Raw genomic sequence first — 20,479 nt, 5'->3', positions numbered from 1 at the left:
GTGCATAGTGATAGCAAACTCTCTCTCTCTCTCTCTCTCTCTCTCTCTCTCTCTCTCTCTCTCTCTCTCTCTCTCTCTCTCTCTCTCTCTCTCTCTCTTCCTCTCTCATTTAAACAGATAAAGAGTTGATATATCAGTCTAATGTTATAGTTAACCGCTGCAATGGATGGACTATCTGTAAAGCATCTCTCTCTCTCTCTCTCTCTCTCTCTCTCTCTCTCTCTCTCTCTCTCTCTCTCTCTAAGATGAAGCAGGCCAACTCATCTTCACTGTGTCTTACTCTCGTCACTGGCACGGTAAGCTCGAGTCGCCATCCTCCTCATATTCCTCTTTCGATCCCTTCCATCTCTATCAAGATCGACGATACGAATGTCCATGCAAGTGTGGGTTGTGATCTGCGTATGCTATGGCTTTGTCCCTCTTGAGTAAGCCTAGATCATCTTACTGAACAGAAATTAAACATCGATCATCACTTCTTTGGTTGTTAGTGGTGCCTTTCAAAATAATGTGCTTCTTTAAACTTGCACAGAGGCATTTCATAAGGTTTAAAGGAAGGTTATAGCGATGAAATAGTTAATGGGTGATTGTGAAATTGGTTACCTTAATGGCAGTGATCTTAAGTGATGTGGTTATAGATTCTCTCTCTCTCTCTCTCTCTCTCTCTCTCTCTCTCTCTCTCTCTCTCTCTCTCTCTCTCTCTCGGAAGTGGGTGGGAGGAAGCACATCTTTGCTATTTAAATTTGATCACCATACCTTGTTATATTATCAAATACACCTTTGGTTTTACTAAGAGTGTTTATTTGCCTACGAAAATGCTCTATTATCTTCACACGCATTTCCTTCGTCTCCTTTCCTTCAGTGGCAGCCGTTCTCCATCGTGCAGAACAACGCGCCTCCCTACCAAGTGACAGGCAGCGCCAAGGAAGTGGTGGACATCCTGGCGAAGCAGTTGGGTTTCTGGTGAGTGAATGAATCTTCTTTCCCCTTGTTTCAGGCTCCAGCACGCATCCCCCGCCTACACAAGGGACAAAGAAGGGGGTGCCATATAGGCTGACGTATCTCGTTCATCCATCACTCGTTTTATCCATTATTAATCTGACGGGCTGCAAATTGTATGAGAGAGAGAGAGAGAGAGAGAGAGAGAGAGAGAGAGAGAGAGAGAGAGAGAGAGAGAGAGAGTTATAATGACGCTGATGAGGATGATATTGTATGTGGTAATGATGATAATGATAATAATAATAACAATAATAATAATAATAATAATAATAACAATAATGATAATAGTAATAATAATAATATTATTATTATTATTATCATTATTATTATTATTATTATTATTATTATTATTATTATTATGATCATCATCATTACTATTACTGTTATTACCATGATCATTATTAGCATTATTCTCGCAGCTACAGGCTGGTGAGGGCCTCGGACACGGACTGGGGATCGAGCTGCCCAACGGATCGTGGACGGGATCACTGGGCATGCTGAACAGATGGGTGGGTGCTGGAGGGGCCGGTGAGGAGGGAGAGAGGGGAGGATGGGACACTATGCTGGAATGGCCTGGAACAGATGGGCAGCTGGCATGGGAAAGTGGAGTAGCTTGCAAGAGACCCATGTCTGCAGTAGAATCACAGAATGGTGGTGATGATGATGATGATGATGTTGATGATGGTAATGAAGGATCTCCTAATCTCTTGACTGTTAATGACACGTGTTGCTTGATTTTATTATGCTAATATATATATATATATATATATATATATATATATATATATATATATATATATATATATATATATATATATATATATATATATATATATATATATAATATAAGTAGGTTTGAACAACTCGATCATTCTATTTACTGGTTTTTTTTTTCTTCTTTTTTTATACTCGTATCAAAATATTTTCTCAAGCTTAAGAAGCCATAATGTAACAGTCAAAGAGTTAAAATTCTTTCTTCGACACGTCATTTTGTCTTTAACAGTTGTCGCCATATATTCAGGAACTCGTGTATTCATCTGAAGCATTTTATTCTCTCATCATGACTATTTTAAAAGGACACATAGATTATTGTTTTTCCTGTTAATAACGTAGATATTTTGTTAATCTCTCACTATTATAGAACTATATAACACACTTAAAAAACCATGCAGATTCAACTAAAGTCTTTTGAATGTAGTGGAGGTGCGGCGCAGTGTTTCAACACTGTTCCTTGTCACCCGTGCAGGAGGCGGATATGTCATCGTCCCTGTATACGGTGTCCCAGGCCAGGAGCCGCGCCGTGGCCTTCAGCTATCCCTTCACCGTGGACCAGTTTTCCTTCGGCTACGTGCGACCCGTCTTGAGGTCTGACGAGACGGGGTTCATCAAGCCCTTGTCTCTTTCCGTGAGTCCTTTTCTCCTCAACTGATGACGACGATGATGATGACAATAGAGTACTATTAGTGGTGGCAGTAGTAGTAGTAGTAGTAGTAGTAGTTGTTGTTGTTGTTGTTGGCAAGATTCAATCAGCTTTTATTTTTCATTTCACTCTATTTTATTTATCTATTTTTTTTTTCCTTTTATTTATTAAATCATGAAAAAGATGTAATTCTTATAATCCATACGTCAACTTATATTCTTCCTTATACTGTATGTTTAGGTCTGGGGACTACACCTAGCGGCGCTGGTGGTGGTGTTCATAGCCACCTGCATGATCCACCTGTGCCACTCGTATATCCAGGATACTCGGTCAGTGTTGCTCCACCGTCTGGGCAGAGAGAGAGAGAGAGAGAGAGAGAGAGAGAGAGAGAGAGAGAGAGAGAGAGAGAATCCTTAAAGATCACGGAAAAAGACCTGTGTTAATTTGAAGAAGCCCTCAATGCAGCTCCATTCTCTATTATTACACTGAGATTCTGCCTCTTATTCTTCCTAAAACCAACTTTTGTCATGAGTGAACGTCTCTTGGTGCTGCAGGGAAGGAGATGACGAGGGTAAAGGCTCCTCCCCTTGGTGGCGTCGGTGGTGGGCAGGAGTGACCACCAGCAGGGAGCTATCTGGGCGCTGGGTGTACTCCGCTATGCTGACTCAGTGTAAGTTAAGCTACACAAGGGAGTTGCGTATATCCTTCCAGTCATATTTTCACTTCTTGTTCATCATTTTCTTTATTTTCCTTGCACTGGTTGAATAATTTCAGGGAAGAGGTATCCGAAGTCGCTAAGAAGCATAAGAAAGAGATAATATCTTCATTCTGCTGGCATTCCTTTTCCTGGTCTTCTTCTGTCACGTATTTACACTGGAATTCATGCATCATTGCATTACTTACGTAACTCAAACGTCAAACACCAGTACTTCAAATATTTTAAGAATAAGCTATCTCTACCACTCAACTAGTGACCTTCCTCTGCCTTCTGACTAGTTAGCCTGAGTGAACAAACTACAAGGAACAATTTCAAGAAAAGGGAAATCAACTCTCTCTCTCTCTCTCTCTCTCTCTCTCTCTCTCTCTCTCTCTCTCTCTCTCTCTCTCTCTCTCTCTCTCTCTCAGCGGTCCCGTGGATACCTATGGGAGATGGGGTGCGCATGGTAGCTGGGGTCTGGCTCCTCACTGCTTACATCGTCACCGCCGTTTACCGCTCCAACCTGGTGGCCACGTTGGTGCTGCCCAAACTGCAACTCCCCTTTGACAGCCTGGAGGAGCTGGGCAGGTCTCACATCACTACCTGGGTCCCTATGGGCAGCCGCGTTCAACAGGCAATCATGGTGTGTGTGTGTGTGTGTGTGTGTGTGTGTGTGTGTTAGGAATAAGTGGATGGGGAAAATAAGTGGAACATCCATGCTTTAATAAAACTAGGTAAATATATTAAGGTAAATAATCACACAGCTTACGAATGCATTCAATGGATCTCCCGTGCAGACATCACCACCGGACAGTCCCATGGGTCAACTGATGGAGCAGCTGTACGTAGGTCCCAGCATCCCTGAGGGCGTGATGGGCATGTACAACGGCACCTGGGCCTACACTACCATCACTCGCACCCTACACTACTTCCTTGACGCACACTTCGCTCAGGTATTCATTTATGATAAGCGTCTACAGTCCCAACACGTGATTTCTTCATATGATGCTTACTCTACAAGCTTCAGTCTGATTTCTTATCTCCACTCAGTAGACGTTCCTTTCAAAACATCGGAGTTGATTGATCGGCTCATTCATTCATTCATTCATTCATTAACCTCTCCAGGTGGGTTCGTGCAATTTGTACATTGCCTCGAGCGGCTTCTTCGGCGCCTCCAGTCTCAGCTTCGCTTTTCCTCCAGGCTCTCCACTCAAGGCTGAAGTGGACCGCATGTGAGTGGTTTAAGGACAAAATTTCGGAGTTTGGATGAATATTTTAGTTTTCTATATTTTGGGCATCATAGAAAACGCATGGTTCTCTGAATAGAATAATGTATTTTTTATTATTTTTCCAAAAATTTTGAAGGGGAAACAAGGGTTTGTTTGGGAAAATTTAAAGGTCCTCGAACAATTAAATTCCGCATGGCGTCAGCTGTTCACGCTTCCATATGCTAATTGCAAAAATACCTATAGAAAGCTGTTATATATATATATATATATATATATATATATATATATATATATATATATATATATATATATATATATATATATATATATATATATATATATATATATATATATATATATATTTTTTTTTTTTTTTTTTTTTTGTAAAACGAATGTTTTTACATCTGGCAACAGTGTGCGTATGATAATAGTTGTGTTTATGTCCTGGTGTCCAGAATGAAGTGTGATTTACGGTGACACGAAGTTTTACCTTGTGTACTCGCTAGTTATCCTCTTGTCTACAATGCCTAAGAAGTCGAAGAGACTTCTAGCAGCGCTAGATGAGTCTAGAAAAGGTGTCGCTACACGTTTGGCCAAGAGAGAGAGAGAGAGAAAGAGTGTGTGTGTGTGTGTGTGTGTGTGTGTGTGTGCGCGGTGGGTCGGGGGGGGGGGGGGGCAGTTGAGTCTACGGGGCCTCAATTCCAGAGACCATCCACATCAGTAAGAGTTTTTAGCAGTAATCATATTGAATAAAATAAAGTTATTATGTTGATACATCTGTATAGTGTTTGCAGGAATGTAGATATTTATTTTGTTTTGTAATGTTGTATTCCAGACAATAATTACCATAAAAATATAAAAAAAAAAGAACATTTTCAGTGTTATCTTTACAAGAGTACCGTATTGTACAATATATTATTATGCAACTGTGTATTTCGTATGTGTACTGTAGATATACATTAACTGTCACAGACAATATGTCAGTGTACAATTTCAAGAAATGGGACATCTACTTCCTGTTAACTTGAGCAATGTACTGCAACACCAGGAGGAACCGAACAAGAGAAACATTTCTGGAAAGAAACTCACCTCAAGAAAAAAGAGGAAGCTGGAGGGAATTGATAGAGATGATAGTTACAGTGCAGGAGGTCATTAACAACTGCTAAGTGGGACTAATGACACAAATTGAAGGAAAAATGTATGACCACAGAGTCAGAGAATCAGATGTTAAGAGGAAATATTTGTAAAGAAATTCATGAAAATTTAGTTCCAGTTTTTCTTCTTTTGAAAATTCTGTCATAAACTGACATGAAAAGATTCTGCTGTTAAATACATGCATGTATTTATTTTCTAGTATCCTCCGTCTGCACGACTTTGGCCTGATCGAGCACCTGCTTCAGGATCAGGTAAGGAATTCCAGCGAGTGCCTCAAACCTGTGGGCTCCTCCCTCAGCCGGGCCGAGCGACCACTCAGCGTCAGCGACTACTTCGGGGTGCTGTATGTCTTCGTGGCAGGTGTGTGCTCTTAGTGATTAGGTGTGGCAGATATTTCTTGAAGATAATAGTAAGCAGTTGGTGATAACAGATAGCGGTAGGTGGTGGTGATGATGTGATGATAATATGTACCAAGAGTAAATTATGGTGATAAGTGATGATAATATGTACCGAGAGTAAATTATGGTAATAGCAGTAGTAGTAGTAGTAGTAGTAGTAGTAGTAGTAGTAGTAGTAGTAGTAGTAGTAGTAGTAGTAGTAGTAGCAGTAGTAGTAGTAGTAGTAGTAGTAACAGTAGTAGTAAAAATAGTAGTAGTAGTAGTAGTAGTAGTAGTAGTAGTAGTAGTAGTAGTAGTAGTAGTAGTAGTAAATTATATTTGATAGTGGTGGATAATGTTTGATGGAGATAGCAAATGTAGATAGTTGTAATAAGTAATGGTAAGTGGTGGTGGTGGTGGTGGTGGTGGTGGTGGTAGGAGTAGGTGATAAGTTGTTGTTGCTTCCTTACTTGCTACAGTACCAACATCTACAAATCTCCTACAGGCGTGAGCCTCAGCATGGCGGTGTTGGCGGGTGAAGTGATGGTAGCATTAGTGAGGCGACGTCAATTTGAGCATGATGGTTAGTCACCCCACATCTGCCAACGCTTGACATTGAACGATTACCGACGACCAATTATTCATACCACCCACTGTTCGTCCAACGATTCTCTAGTTTTCTTCTTTGGTTCAAATCTACCAACATTGAAACCCTTCGTCAATGCTTATGATACTTTTTTTCTTGACAATATACTTTTTTACTCTGATTTCTTCCTCTTAGTAGAGTCATGGTAGACGTTGATTAATCTGCCGCATTCACTTTCAGTGTGTTTTTGTGTTTTTTCCCTCAGTATTAACTCTGCTGGTCTCTTCTTTCAAACCTGACAAATAGTCAGATCCGAAGACTTCACACAGTGGAAGTTCGTGTGGCAAGTTAATCGACTACACTGATTGTACTTGCTCAGTTACTTTCATGCTTATTATTATTATTATTATTATTATTATTATAATGAGTAAAATTATCATAAAAATATAATGTGACTTAAGTAGGCAACTGATTGTTAATTAAACAGCCGTGAATCCACCGATTTTTTTTTCTCATGTATTATTGTAATAAACAGAATCACAGGAAAAGAAAACAGTGGTTCATCATTGTTCACGATTTATTGATTAAATTGCAGTAAGCTTGATGAATTTTCATTTCATTTAGTTCCTCATTCATTGCTACAGGAAGAGAGCATGGAACATATATGGGCCAAAGAACTCTGAAGATTACCTCTGCTTGTTTGTTGCTCTACAGATTTCTAACACACACACACACACACACACACACACACACACACACAGAGAGAGAGAGAGAGAGAGAGAGAGAGAGAGAGAGAGAGAGAGAGAGAGAGAGAGAGAGAGACTTGACCAAGGATGAAAACCAGATCTGCTGAAGAATATGACGACCGATTAGGGGAGAAGATATCACAGAGCTAAGAATGTTTTAGCGTGTATTTCGCTGTCTGCTACGTCATTACATTACTTTCCTCCTTGTGTTATCTGGTGTTTAGTTGATATAATACTAAGTATCCAAACAATCCATAGCGTGTCTCTGGTTAATGGTGCTCCATACGCGTTTTCTCTCTCTTTTGAGATGGAAGACACTTTTCCTAACTCATCTTAAGCTCGGACTATGATTTTTCCTATCTCCTTTATTAAATCTTCAGAAGAGCATCCCATTTCGATGCTACCCGCCATTACCATGATCAAATCGACTTTTTTCCGTGACGAAACCGTGAAAAACTAATTAATATATTATATTCAAGAGGTAGACGGGACCAGAGATCGAACCCTCGGACACGATTCTCAAGCAAGGAAGTTACCTATACTACTGTAGGAAGAAGTTTGTAGGCAGAAGTGGAATGTATACAAGCGTGCCATATCTATACATCTTAGGTAGGAATGGTTAATTTTACTTTTATTCTGAAAGGTTAACATTCAAATAGTTATGGATTTGCATTTGTTTGGCGATAACTGATACTTCTGGAGTCAGTATAATTATATAGTCTCAGGCTACAAGCTAAAACAACAGCTGAGAGCTTTGGTGATAAATGCACTATTTTATATCATCATGGAATTATGATATCATTATTTAAATAATGTTAGTATATATTTAACAACCAGAATCTGTGTATACTGCAATATGTGTATAAAACCCTTTTGTTGATGAAATTACAGTAAAAAATACAAGAGTTTCTAAGAACCACTAAAAAACATTATATGATAAAGATATAACAGAGAAATATTTAACTATCAAAAAATACAGTTTTGAGTATTCATTAAATATTTTATGGAGAATTTTGGTATAGATTTATGAATAAAGGAAAGATGACAAAATGTAATAAATAATCTTAAATTCCGCAGAACCGCCATCACTTATCACACAACGCTCATGGCCGGCGTTGTCTGCGAGATTTCAGGTGAGGTGAATTCTGTTGTTCAGAGGCTCCAGTGAACTCAAGTAAGTGGACACGAAGTTTTATGGCATGCCAATGTACATATTTCAACTTGAGCTATGTGGAAGTAGAGGACTGGTCACGGAAGAAGATAAATCCAGGCAATGAGGAGCGTGGGTGTAGACGCAAGGAGCAGAAAATGGCAGGTCGCGGCGGGAAAATTCATGGCTTGGGAAATACAGAATGCTAGGTGAGCGTTTATGGTGGCTTTCATGTGATCTCTTTAACATCTTTATGAAACTATAAAAGACCAGTAATCCCTGGCGGCAGGTCTTGCACTGGGAAACCCAAGGAAACTGCTTGATTTTAGTAATGTATATTGACTTGTATTTGTATTTGTGTAGTAAGTGTTGTGTGGAATGTGCTGAAGATCCATTGCTTGTCCGTGATCGTGTGAGAGATTACCATCTCTCATACACAAATGGTATCGAGTATATCTTTAGTATTTTCCTGCATTTATATTGTTTAATATTGTCAATACTTGTTTATTGTAATTAGAGGCCTGATAATGAAGATAAAGCGATACTTCACAAACTCTTTGACTGCTAGGTAATGATAAACTGACACATATTACAGTAACCATCGGTAGTAGTGCTGAATAACTCAAAGAGAATTACAACCTCTTTAAAAGTTTGAGCTGTTCTCAAACATTAATCTTGCTGTCAGCAATATCTTTTAAAATTATGCTTTTGCTTGAGAAGCTTGAGCTAATTACAAATTAAACTCATAAAGTGGTTACATAATTTATAATTGTTATAAATGCAGGAAACAGACAAAAATTAGTCTAACATAACTGATTTGTTGTTATGTTCCGAGAGTATTTATGCATTAAAACCATCTCCATCCTCATCTCCAGTTAATTCAAGGCTTTCAGTGCTATGTTATGCTAGTACTAACAAAGTTAAACTTGGAAAATGTAATAGTGTTGTTACTTTAAGTAACCCAACAGATCTAGTAACTACTGTTTTTAGTTATGTTATTGTGTTGTTCACTGCATTTTGTTTCAAGTGCTGTACTTCAGCATGCACCAGCTCAGTGTCATTACTTGGCAGCATTACATGCGCATTGGCCACTGGAGTATTTACCACCCATTGGCATGTACCGATACAGACTGCAGCATGTGCCAGAGTGGCGGGTCATTTTATGTAAGAGGTCACTGGCCAAGGGCAAAAAAAAAAAAAAGAGGTCCACTCAAAAGCCAGCTCCCAAAGTGACATCAGATAGAATGATCAAATAATAGAGGATAAGTGTCTTGAAACCTGCCTCCTGAAAGAGTCCGAGTCATAGGACTGCCAGGTATGGGAAGCACACATAACCATCCAGTAGCAGGCACTTCAAATGCAGGTGTCTGAGGCAACTGACAGTAGCCCCTTCTTTGTTCTCTCTTACTCTCTCTACCCTCACTTTCAATCCAAAGTTGGATGTTGTGTCTTTGTGTGCAATGACTTAACTTGCTCATGCTCTTGAATCTTTCAAATTTTTCATCATCTGGCTACATCTACAGAGTCATTCTCAGACTAAATTTATCTGTGCTGTATACCTCTCACCCAGTGCCTCCAACTAAGAAATTTTTTTACTTCTTAACTTCCAAAATGGAACACATCCTGACTCTCTTCCCTTTCTTGGAGATTCCATTCTTGGAGACTTCAATGTTCACTACCAGCTTTGGCTTTCCTCTCCTTTCACTGACTGCCCTGGTGAACAAGCTTTTAACTTTGCTATCCTCCATGACCTAGAGCAACTGGTGCAATACCATACTCATATTCCTGACCATCTTGGAGATAAGCCCAATATTCATGACCTTTTCCTAACCTCTAATCCTTCTGCTTATGCTGTCACTCTGTCTTCTCCATTAGGCTCTTCCAATCACAACCTCATATCTGTATCTTTTTCTATCACTCCAATCCCTCCTCAGGATCCCCCAAAGTAGAAGTGCCTCTGGTGTTTTGTCTGTAGTAATTTGGGGGGACAAGGAAGTATTAACCTGATTTTCCTTGGAATGACTACTGCTTCCATGTCAGAGACTTGTCTGTGTATACTGTGTCCATAACAGAGGTGATTGTATCTGGCATGGGGGCATACATTCATTCTTTCATGATAAACCTTCCAAGCTTTGGTTTGGAATACACAGAATGGTTGAGTTCTAATCTCTAACATTTTTGATTGGGGCAGAGCAAATTTAGTATTGTTCAGTGCCTCAAAAACTCAGTTCATCCATCACTTCAACACAGTCTTTCAGATAACTATCCCTTTTTCAGTGACACTCAACATTGAGCATCCTTGGTCTGTCCTTTACTTATAATCTAAACTAGAAACTTCACATCTGATCTCTAGCTAAGACTACTCCTATGAACTTAGGTGTTTTGAGTTGTCTCTGCCAGTTTTTCTCACCACCCCAGCTGCTAACTCAGTACAGGGGCCTTGTCTGTCCATGTATGGAATACACTTCACATGTATAGGGGAGTTTCACTCACACCACTCTTTTAGATAGGATGGAATCTAAAGCATTTAACCTTTTCAACTCCACTTCTCTGACTGGCTGCTTGCAACCTCTCTCTCACCAATGCAGTGTTTTGTTTTTTCTATCTTCTACCACTATTTTTATGCTAACTGCTCTTCTGATCTTGTTAACTGCATGGCTCCCCTCCTCCTGCAGCTTTACTGCATAAGACTTCCTTCTTTCTCTCATCCCTATTCTGCTCACCTCTAATGCAAGAGTTAAGCCAGTATTCTTAATCATTCATTCCCTTTTCTGGTAAACTCTGGAACTCCTTGTCTGCTTCAGAATTTCCTTCTTCCTATGACTTGAACTCTTTGAAAAGGGAGGTTTCAAGATACTTATCCTCTATTTTTTGAGTCATTTTTAATTCTGTTTGGAGACTGGCACCTCAGTGGGCCTTAATTTTTTTCTAATTTTGTTGCCCTTGGTTCTCATATATATATATATATATATATATATATATATATATATATATATATATATATATATATATATATATATATATATATATATATATATATATATATATATATAAAGAAATTGTCAGACTTTTGTAGGATTCAGATCAATATGGTTACCATTCTCAGTCAGCACTGAGTCACACCAAGGATGTGATGCTGTCTACTATACCATCCAGATAGCTGTGTATGTGTGTACATTAAGAGAGAGAAAAGAGGCTGTTTTCATGTTTGAACTTGGCTGGTTGTTACTTTGCTTCTCAAAAAGTGTTTTACTTAACTATTTGTCAGCAACCCTTGCCCCAGCTAGCATGAATGAGTCAGTAATGACAGACTTCATGTAACCTCAGCATCATGTGGCACCAGCTGGTGATGGTAACATTTTTTTCTATTACTTTAGATTTTGTTACCTTGATAGAATAAAGTCATGACCAAATGTTTTGTTGTACTTTATTTAATATGAATTTTATGACAGGACAATGTACTGGATTATAGAAATATTACATTATTAAATTTGTTTTGTAAAGTAATCTGTAATTAATAAGGATACATGGATGAATGTAGATGTAACCTTTATGAAAAGATAAGATGGGCCAAACTGTATTTTGAAAAAAAAAAAATTTGGATGTTACTGCTCTGAACTGTGAAGTAAAATTCAAGGCTCTTGTGAATGAAAATGAAAATAGGCAAGAAGAGATGCATAATACGTTATGGAAGTTTTAATTCATCTTAGTTGTTACTGTTTTTTGTACTCTTCCATCATGTGAAGCATTCTTAATATTGAATAGTTATATGTACAGATCAGTATAATGGAGTGAATTTTTTTGTCTTGCTTAACTATTGGTTCTTTATCCACATATCAATAGTAAGGATTCTTTCTTTTGATACTAAGTTGTTAGATTTAGTTATTATAAAGAAAACTTCCTTGCTATTGAGTTTATTTTTTGGAGATACTTATACAAAATTGTTATTTATGTAAAATATTATAAAAGTTTATTTTTTTCTGTATTAGTGAAAAATAAGCTTTGAATTTGTTAAATCCTCAAAATATTTATATTAGTTCTTGTAGAAATGTTAAGGAAGTGGTATGGTATTAGCGGAGATAAGAGATAGCCAATATTGGTCGAGGTTGAGAACATCTTTGTGTTATACATCTATCCATGGGGTTCATTAGTATACTTTTGTATTGATTTATTGGCAGAGAAGTGGACAGTTACAATGCACATGCTATCACTTTCTTGTGATAAGTCTCAGAAACTAAGCATACCTGTTACTTCACTCATTCTTAGTGCTGAGATGTAGAAGAATTATATGCACAGGGCATCATCAATTTGGTATGTTGTGCAGATGGTTTTGATACTTATATTTAAAACATTTTATTTAGATAATATTATCATTGGATACTTTTATTGGTTGAGGTTGTATTTCGAATATACCAATGTTGATACAATATTGTATAGTAGTTTTATTGCTATCCGTTGTTATCAGAGGTATTTTATTCATTTAGCATTCGTGTTCTGTTTTCATGAAAAAAAAAATGCATATAATAACAATATAGATTATCATGTCATTGCATCTCTCTCTCTCTCTCTCTCTCTCTCTCTCTCTCTCTCTCTCTCTCTCTCTCTCTCTCTCTCTCTCTCTCTCTCTCTCTCTCTCTCTCTCTCTCTCGTCTAGGCAACATATTTGTTGTAGCAAGAACATAAATGATAATGGTGATGATAATAATAATAGTAATTTATTACTAATAGTTTTAGTTCTATTGTTGTTGGAATATTGTCACAAATGTTGAAGTCCCTAATCTCAGCGATTACCTAACCTTTACAGTACAGTGGGTGATGTTAAGTGCTGCATTTTTTTTTTTTCTCGTAGGTTATTCGAAAAGCTTTACTGATTTATATGCCATTTGATGGATCCTTTGTGGTGACTAAATACAAATTATTAAAATGAGATGCGCAAATTTTATTAGTCAACAACTAGGGATTACAGTACCGAGAAAGCCAATCTGGCAACGCTCTCCGTGACCGTAGCTGCTTCACGACAGCCCCACCACCACCACAGCCGCTCCGCCCATCGGCTGCCCTGTGGATGGAGATTTTTATTTCCACAGTGTAAGCTGTTTAGTTCTTATTTGTTAATTTAATTTGTATAGTAAGTAAGATTTTAACTCAAAAATATTCGTGTAGTTGAACAACAATAATGCGTTAAATATAGCACGGCTGCGCACTACGTAGTTGTTTTGTCCCTCCTTATCGTGCGGGATGATACGCCCTCCGCCATTGGCTGACGTAGCGCAGTGCCACCTGAGAGCCTTGCAACGATTGGCCAGTCGGCCGGCGGGAAGGCTGGAGGACCAATCCTGTGCCATGTTTATCGTCTGCTTGCTCTCTCAGTAGTGCAAATGGAGTAAGAATGAGTGAGTGTCGGGGAACGGGCGCTGGTGGAATTTACGCAGCAAAATGGGCGACCGAGCCAGGAGCCTCACCATTGACGGCGTGCGGCTGATCAAGGACCTAAAGGTGGTGGAGCTGAAGGCGGAGCTGGAGCGTCGGGGGCTGACCAAGTCCGGCAGCAAGAAGGAGCTGGTGGAACGTTTGCGTAGTGTGAGTCCTGGTTTTAGTTAGTGTGTGTTGTGCCGCTGCTGGCGCTGCGTTCACCCCTCCACCCGCTGCCCTGCTCTTCGCCACACATTTCTTCCGTCAGCGTCCCGTGTGAAGCCGTGAGCCGGAGTAACCTGACAGTGATGTTTGGGTTATCTTGTGGTATGGAAGGCAGTTGAGAGATTTTGTAACTGGCATAATACATGAGGAAATTAGAGTAGTGTCTGGTGACTCTGCTGCCACCCCCACAGTATTTTGGTACGTGGGCTACTCAGCTTGGCCGAGTGTTGATGTGGTTAAGGTAAAGTGTGTGGGGGGGGGGGATAACATGTAAATTAATGAAAACGTTAATTTGATTAGTTTTTAATGCAGGGCAGTATTTGTAGTCACATATTCAGTGTGCGTATGCTGCATGTAAGCGTTAAGTAGTGGAGTGGAAACCGTATCCTACCAGGGGGGGTAATTATAGTCTTATTTTTAGCGTTCAGCTTTATTTTCTCGTAACTGGTAGCGCCAATATTTATGACTGCAAGTCATATGAAGGCAAGTGACTGAATGAATAGCGGTTGTCTCATGTTTATTTACGCTGTTCATTTAATATATATATATATATATATATATATATATATATATATATATATATATATATATATATATATATATATATATATATATATATATATATATATATTTATTTATTTATTTATTTATTTATTTATTTATTTATTTTTTATATATTCGCCTCCTGTAAAATGTGTTCGTTTTAGTTTCAAACACTTCTCTTGTACCTAGTAAATTGAATTAGGTCAGGCAGTCTTAAAGAGGAAGAATTTGAAGTGTTGCTAATTGCATGAAGCACAGATGCTTTATTTATATAATAGAACCATTGAAAATTGGTGAAACAGTATTCAGCACTACTGTATGAATCTGTAGAGCTGGGTCTTGCAAAGTTTTCAAAATGGTAGGATCATGTATAACTTCACCCACTCCCAATGTCAGATTTATTTCAGAGAAAGTAACCTCTCTTCCAGATAATGAAATTTCAAATATCAGGAATATACAGAGATTCGAACCAGCTAACCAAACCTTAAAGGAGTGGTCTGGGGTTTATTTTTGGAAGACTTTTTTTTTTTTTTTTTTTTTCATCTATTTATTTATTTATTTATTATTATTATTATTATTATTATTATTATTATTATTATTATTATTATTATTATTATTTATTTATTTGTTTTTTTTTATTATTATTTTTTTTTTTTTTTTTACTCATCACATTGGGAGACCTTGTGCTACCAAGTGATAAAGCCTATTTTTTGTGTGATTAAAAAACAGGATCCCTTTAAGAGATTTAAATGCTATGCGCTGTTGCATCATAGCCTGATGCACGTGTAAACACGTGGTATGACTCGGAGTTTGTACACATGTAAAATTTGCATTAGAAACTTTGTTATCTGTCATTCTCCTCTCCACTTGGGCCAGCTGATAGTCTGTTGGATTAGGCTTGCATGGGAGGCCCCTCAGTCCTCACCTAGATGTTGACAGGGAGGGTATTGGATATTCTTGCACTTTGCTAAAAAAAACATCTTTACAAATTATGTACAAGCGCAAGGTCAACAGTCTTCATTTGTTTGTATCTCTCAATTATAATAGTTTTATATAAACTTCAATGGGAGATCTCTTTTTTATGGAAGGTATTCATTTCAGTTTCATACACTAAATATGTTTGGAATGTATTGGTGGAGAACCTTCCTTTGTTAGACAGTATCAAGGTATGCTTTTCATGAAAAGAAAAGAAATTGTGTGTTAAAGATTAGGGAGTTTGAACATGTTATCTACATAAATTTTGTCTTATGGCAAGGTCATGTTGCTTGTGCTTGATTGCTATGAACAAGAAAAGGAAGTATATTCATTCAGAAATGATCCACAGTTTAATATATTTACTTGGCAACTTCTTAATACTTGGTCCTGGTTGGCATGCAAAGTAAAGCATAATAAGGCAGAAGTAAGTGACATGTGTGACTGTTTTGCCAAATTATGTGTTCTGATGCTTGGCACATTGAAGTTGTCATACTTGAAAATAACCATCAACTTTCTAATCATTATACAAGTATATATGAAGCTTCAAGGGGAATAACAAAAATAAATGTATTCGTTAATCAGTTCAATGAAATATTAATTTAGTGCATTCCAAAATTATTTTTGTGACCACTATTTCATAGCAAAGTTGGTTTGTTTTTATATGTGAAATCAGCAATTTTGTCAGCATTTTTGCAGATTATAGGCAATGTTCTCTTACTCAGCTGCATTGAAAATTCAGTGATGGCTGTGGTTACATGCCTGTCATAAATCTCCAGTACATTTTTCTTTTTCCTCCAAGGTTTATTGACCTTCACAATACTCTTAGTTGAACTCTAGCTTGCTGTGATGCATAATATGTTACCTACACTGGGTACTGAAGAGATCAGAAAAATGCTGCAAGTCATTGGTGTGAGTTGTGCAGTTGTTTCGATGCAGTATTTAGATTTTCTTTTATGCATTCTTGTATCATCTAATCATTTAGGCTCTTGTCCATAACATTGGTTCCGGCTCAGTGGAATTCTTGTCTCTTTCATCATTCACCATACTAAGCAGATTTTTATGTGGAGTACCTAATAAAGAAGTTAAGTCAAAAGTAGATCTGGCAAAAATAGTGGGATGCCATACATGCATACAGTGACAATGGTTTGTGAAAGACAGGACAGCACACAAATCTTGGGTATGTCATAATTACTGCATGGATGTCTATAGTTGGGTGCTGAGTACTGCAGGATTCTCTCTCTCTCTCTCTCTCTCTCTCTCTCTCTCTCTCTCTCTCTCTCTCTCTCTCTCTCTCTCTCTCTCTCTCTCTCTCTCTCTCTCTCTCTCTCTCTCTCTCTCTCTCTCTCTCTCTCTGCTTAAGAGTGTAGTGTAGCAAACAAAACTAGTATCCTTCAATAAAAATATATGAAAGCATTTGTTGTCATCTTCAGAATATTAAATGATTTATAATTGTATAATATTTTTGATAGAGTAATACAGTAAACCCTTGATAAACCAAACTAATTGAGAGGAGATGCCTGTTGATTTATCAGAAAATTCGGTTTATAAGGTGGTTGTAATTTTTTTTTTCGGTAGATCTTTATTAATGCATTGCTTAATTAATGTACTGTAATATAAATAAGGTAGATAAAAGTATTTTTGACTGTGTTGCATTCATCAAACAAGGAAGGGATGCTGTGTTGCCATGTTGGGAAGTGTTGCTTTGAGATGAAGGGGGAGAAAGCCAAGTGATGCACATACCACCCATACAACCACACTACACCAGATAACCACACACTGAGTTGTGTTCGGTTGGCCCAACCCGGGACCTACACCAGTGCTCGGCTTACCTGAGGGATACACACAGTGTCACCAGCATGTTTGGTCAACATTCAAACTCATCGGATAAGCTGAACATGCGGTCGGTTTACCAAGGGAGGTTTGGTTAACACAAAGGAGTCAGTTTACCCGAAATTTGTTAATGAGGTTCGGTTTATCAAGGGTTTACTGTAATGAGAAACACTTGTAATTTCCAGTGTCATTGACCTTCAAAGATATATTTTTGTAGGCTACATCCATAATGTGTTATGTAGTTAACAGTTTGTAACAATTTGATATCTTTTAACAGAGTGTACAGTTTGAGAACACAAAATCAAAGGCAACAGCTGCTGTTAATGAAGAGGATGTCCCTAATAGATGGGTAAGCAAATGTAAAGTGTTCCTTTGTACATTGGCAGCAGAGCAAGAATTCATGTTATTTTCTAAACCCTAATTATGTGTTCATGTGCAAGCAGTAATTAAACTGTGATGGCTTTGGAATTCTTGTCAGATTATTTGTAGCATTGATTTGATGGGAATTTATTAATGAAAAAAATATTAGTGATAGTATCACAGCAAACCTTGGAAATTATGCTCCATTTCTACCAAATTCCATTAAAGTAATTCTGATGACAAAATGTTAATGTGGCATGCTGGAAAAGATTGTGGTCTGGGCCTAGTAGGTACTTTTAGTGGCAGTAGAACTAAGAAAACTGGAAAGAAGTGGTGTTGATGGGCTTAGAGATATAGGCTTGTGGAGAACACTGCTAGAGATGATGTAGCTTGTTGAGCTGCTGCTGTGTGAATAAGACTTGATATGTGCAAGCATGTACACAACCTTTAAAGATATAAAGAAACTTAACCAAATTATATCCATAAAATTAATGTTTCTAATTAACAAGAAGTTTACTATCAATCAATTCAGTTTTTTTTTTTTTTTTTTTTTTTTTTTTTTTTTTTTTTTTTTTTTTCAAAACTAAGAATCATTCTTCAATTTCATATAGGCATGTTAAGCATCCATCTTTCCAAAATACATTCATGGTAAGTCTGTTACCTAAATTCTTTGGTATTGACGCTCATGGCAGTTGCCAAGTTTCCTTTATATTTTATAATGGATGTTATTTAAAAATAATTAATAGAATTATAATTCCAGGCTATCTCCTTACTGGAAAATCTGATTACTTTTATTATTTATTTTCAGCTACAAAATGAGCCCAACTTAGATAACAACGATTACATCCGAGAATACTTCCAGTCCCAGAAGGCACTTTACCGTCAACAGATAGAAGTTAGAAGACAGTATAGAGGTGAGGCACACTCACACATGTATACTTAGTCATATCACTTTCTGCTATTCTTTCTATTGACCAGAGCACCTTAGGATGCTATATTTCAGCCTATTAACCATTCCACTTCTCATTTTTTTCACCTTTACTTAATGTACCAAATGTGTTCCATTGCTTTCTTTATGTACATTCTGTAATTCTTTAAAATACCTTGCCCATTTCTTTATCATAGCATCATTTTCAGTCCAAATACTCCAACTTTGTCTTTGGTAACCAAATTATTGCATTTGGCACTGGTGGGTATTTCATTGGTGGTGTGTTGCTTAACTTCTAGCTTCATGATATTGTCATTGGCTGCCAGATTATTATTTCTTATTTGTTACTATGTATCCCTCTTTCATAACTAGATGTGGGAAACAATAAGCAGGATTGTAAAGTTTTCTTGTTTTCATGAGTTTTATTTACTCTTCTAGAAACTGCAACTACTACAGTTCCTGGGACCTCTCAGCTTGTCAGTGGTTCAACCACTGACGCTTATCAGCCATCAACTCCACTACCACCAGAACCACATCCCACACAGCCCACACAGGTGACCGAGGCCAAGGTTAGTAGCAAAGGAAACATTAATCTCGAAGTGAACCGTGAAAACATTGGTTTGGGTGTAGTCACGACCACCAAGGCCAGTGTAGTTCCCATCAGCAGCTGCAATATCACTACTTCAGTTGCCAGTACAATCTCTACTATTACCAAGTCTTCAGCAACTGCTGCTTATCCCGATACAAAGAAATTCATCACATCTAAGGTTGCAGCTTTTTCTGCTACAACCAAACTTCCCAACCCAGGGTACACTGCTGCCCCAAAGGCCCTTGAAGGTTTCAGCAACCCAGCATCTACAACTTTAACAACCCCATCACAAACCATCCATCCTGATAGTGCCAGGGAGCAAGTAAGTATTCATGAAGCAAGATAGCCGTTTTGAAGGCTCCCTCAACTTTCTTATAACTCCTGGATGTACTTCCTTACATGATTTTGAGGTGAACAAAAAATAGGCCCAGATGTGCGCTAGAGTACAGAAAATGATAATTGTTTTATATATGTAATCAAATATTTGTGACAAATAATGAGCTTAAATGCATATCAAGGGACAATTTTGTAATGATAGATTTAAATGTCTTGAAAAGGTGTGTTTGATAATGGATGGCAATAGGATCAAACTTTTGTTTATGTATGTAATGTGGGTTTGTGTGTATATATGTTTGGAGGAATAAGCCATGCTTGCTTTATAGTATACTACACGGTTTAGATCAAGCTTATGTTGTAGACCCACAGAAGAATACAAGCAGTTAATTATAGGGAATGCCAAAACTACAATATTTTGTACTGAGCATTTAGGTGTGGCCACCTCAGTGTTTGACTTTTTGCTGCCCTGCCAAATCTACCTGCAATGTGCCTTGGATGACCTGAGATTATTCTTGCCTTAAGCTAAAATCCTCTATTGGCCTTATCTTCTAAGAAATATACATTTTATTGTTGTAAATAAGTTTGTTCTCACTGCTATGAAGTACATGAGAGCATGTGGCAGGTGTGGGAGGGGAAATTTTTATTTTAGATGGTGACCAGATGAAGTGATCTTGGTCACTAGCCTTCACCTGACCTGTGGTGCGTGCCTGTGGCTAGTTACTATATCACCTTGACTATGTCAGAAAGCACCGTTGTCAGATGTAATGATATATACACCAAGATCATTGCTATTAACCTCATTTAAACAAAACATTCATAATATTTTTTGTACTTTTTAAAGTAATAGATGTATTCAGATCCATGTTTAAGCAATAAATAGTTAATCAGGCAGAAAGATGAATGTTGTGACACGTAGCAGAGTGGT

General features: G+C 37.7%; 2 protein-coding genes across 4 annotated transcripts in view; both read left to right on the top strand.

Annotated features, from left to right (window-relative positions):
• The first annotated feature begins 250 nt into the window (after nt 1-250).
• LOC135111325 (glutamate receptor ionotropic, NMDA 2A-like) lies at nt 251-6,943 on the top strand. Its single transcript, XM_064024547.1, has 11 exons — nt 251-296; nt 860-960; nt 1,416-1,505; nt 2,243-2,401; nt 2,657-2,745; nt 2,971-3,086; nt 3,542-3,756; nt 3,911-4,066; nt 4,239-4,345; nt 5,697-5,857; nt 6,380-6,943. Exons 3-11 carry the CDS (start codon nt 1,491-1,493, stop codon nt 6,460-6,462), a joined length of 1,101 nt encoding a protein of 366 aa, XP_063880617.1. The 5' UTR covers nt 251-296; nt 860-960; nt 1,416-1,490; the 3' UTR covers nt 6,463-6,943.
• A 6,749-nt stretch (nt 6,944-13,692) lies between these two features.
• The window catches only part of LOC135111156 (mucin-2-like), a 33,778-nt gene continuing 26,991 nt past the window's right edge, over nt 13,693-20,479 (top strand). For 2 of the 3 annotated variants that reach the window (XR_010273574.1, XM_064024182.1), the window contains exons 1-4: nt 13,693-13,936; nt 17,619-17,690; nt 18,510-18,615; nt 19,068-19,540. Coding sequence is in view for 2 of the 3 variants with exons in the window: in XM_064024182.1 (XP_063880252.1) it covers nt 13,793-13,936; nt 17,619-17,690; nt 18,510-18,615; nt 19,068-19,540 (795 nt within the window). In the remaining variant the exon portion in view is untranslated. The remainder of the gene's footprint in view (nt 13,937-17,618; nt 17,691-18,509; nt 18,616-19,067; nt 19,541-20,479) is intronic. The other variant, XM_064024183.1, reaches the window with a different exon arrangement.

Source organism: Scylla paramamosain, chromosome 21 (genome assembly GCF_035594125.1).
Source record: "Scylla paramamosain isolate STU-SP2022 chromosome 21, ASM3559412v1, whole genome shotgun sequence".
In the NCBI taxonomy this organism is placed as follows: domain Eukaryota; kingdom Metazoa; phylum Arthropoda; class Malacostraca; order Decapoda; family Portunidae; genus Scylla; species Scylla paramamosain.
Note: the sequence above shows the minus strand (reverse complement) of the source record. Positions and strands in the feature narration are given on the sequence as shown.

Coding starts and splice junctions, on each gene's coding strand:
- LOC135111325 (XM_064024547.1), top strand. Junction 3,087..3,541: donor CTCCGCTATGCTGACTCAGT/GTAAGTTAAGCT, acceptor TCTCTCTCTCAG/CGGTCCCGTGGATACCTATG. Junction 3,757..3,910: donor GCGTTCAACAGGCAATCATG/GTGTGTGTGTGT, acceptor TCTCCCGTGCAG/ACATCACCACCGGACAGTCC.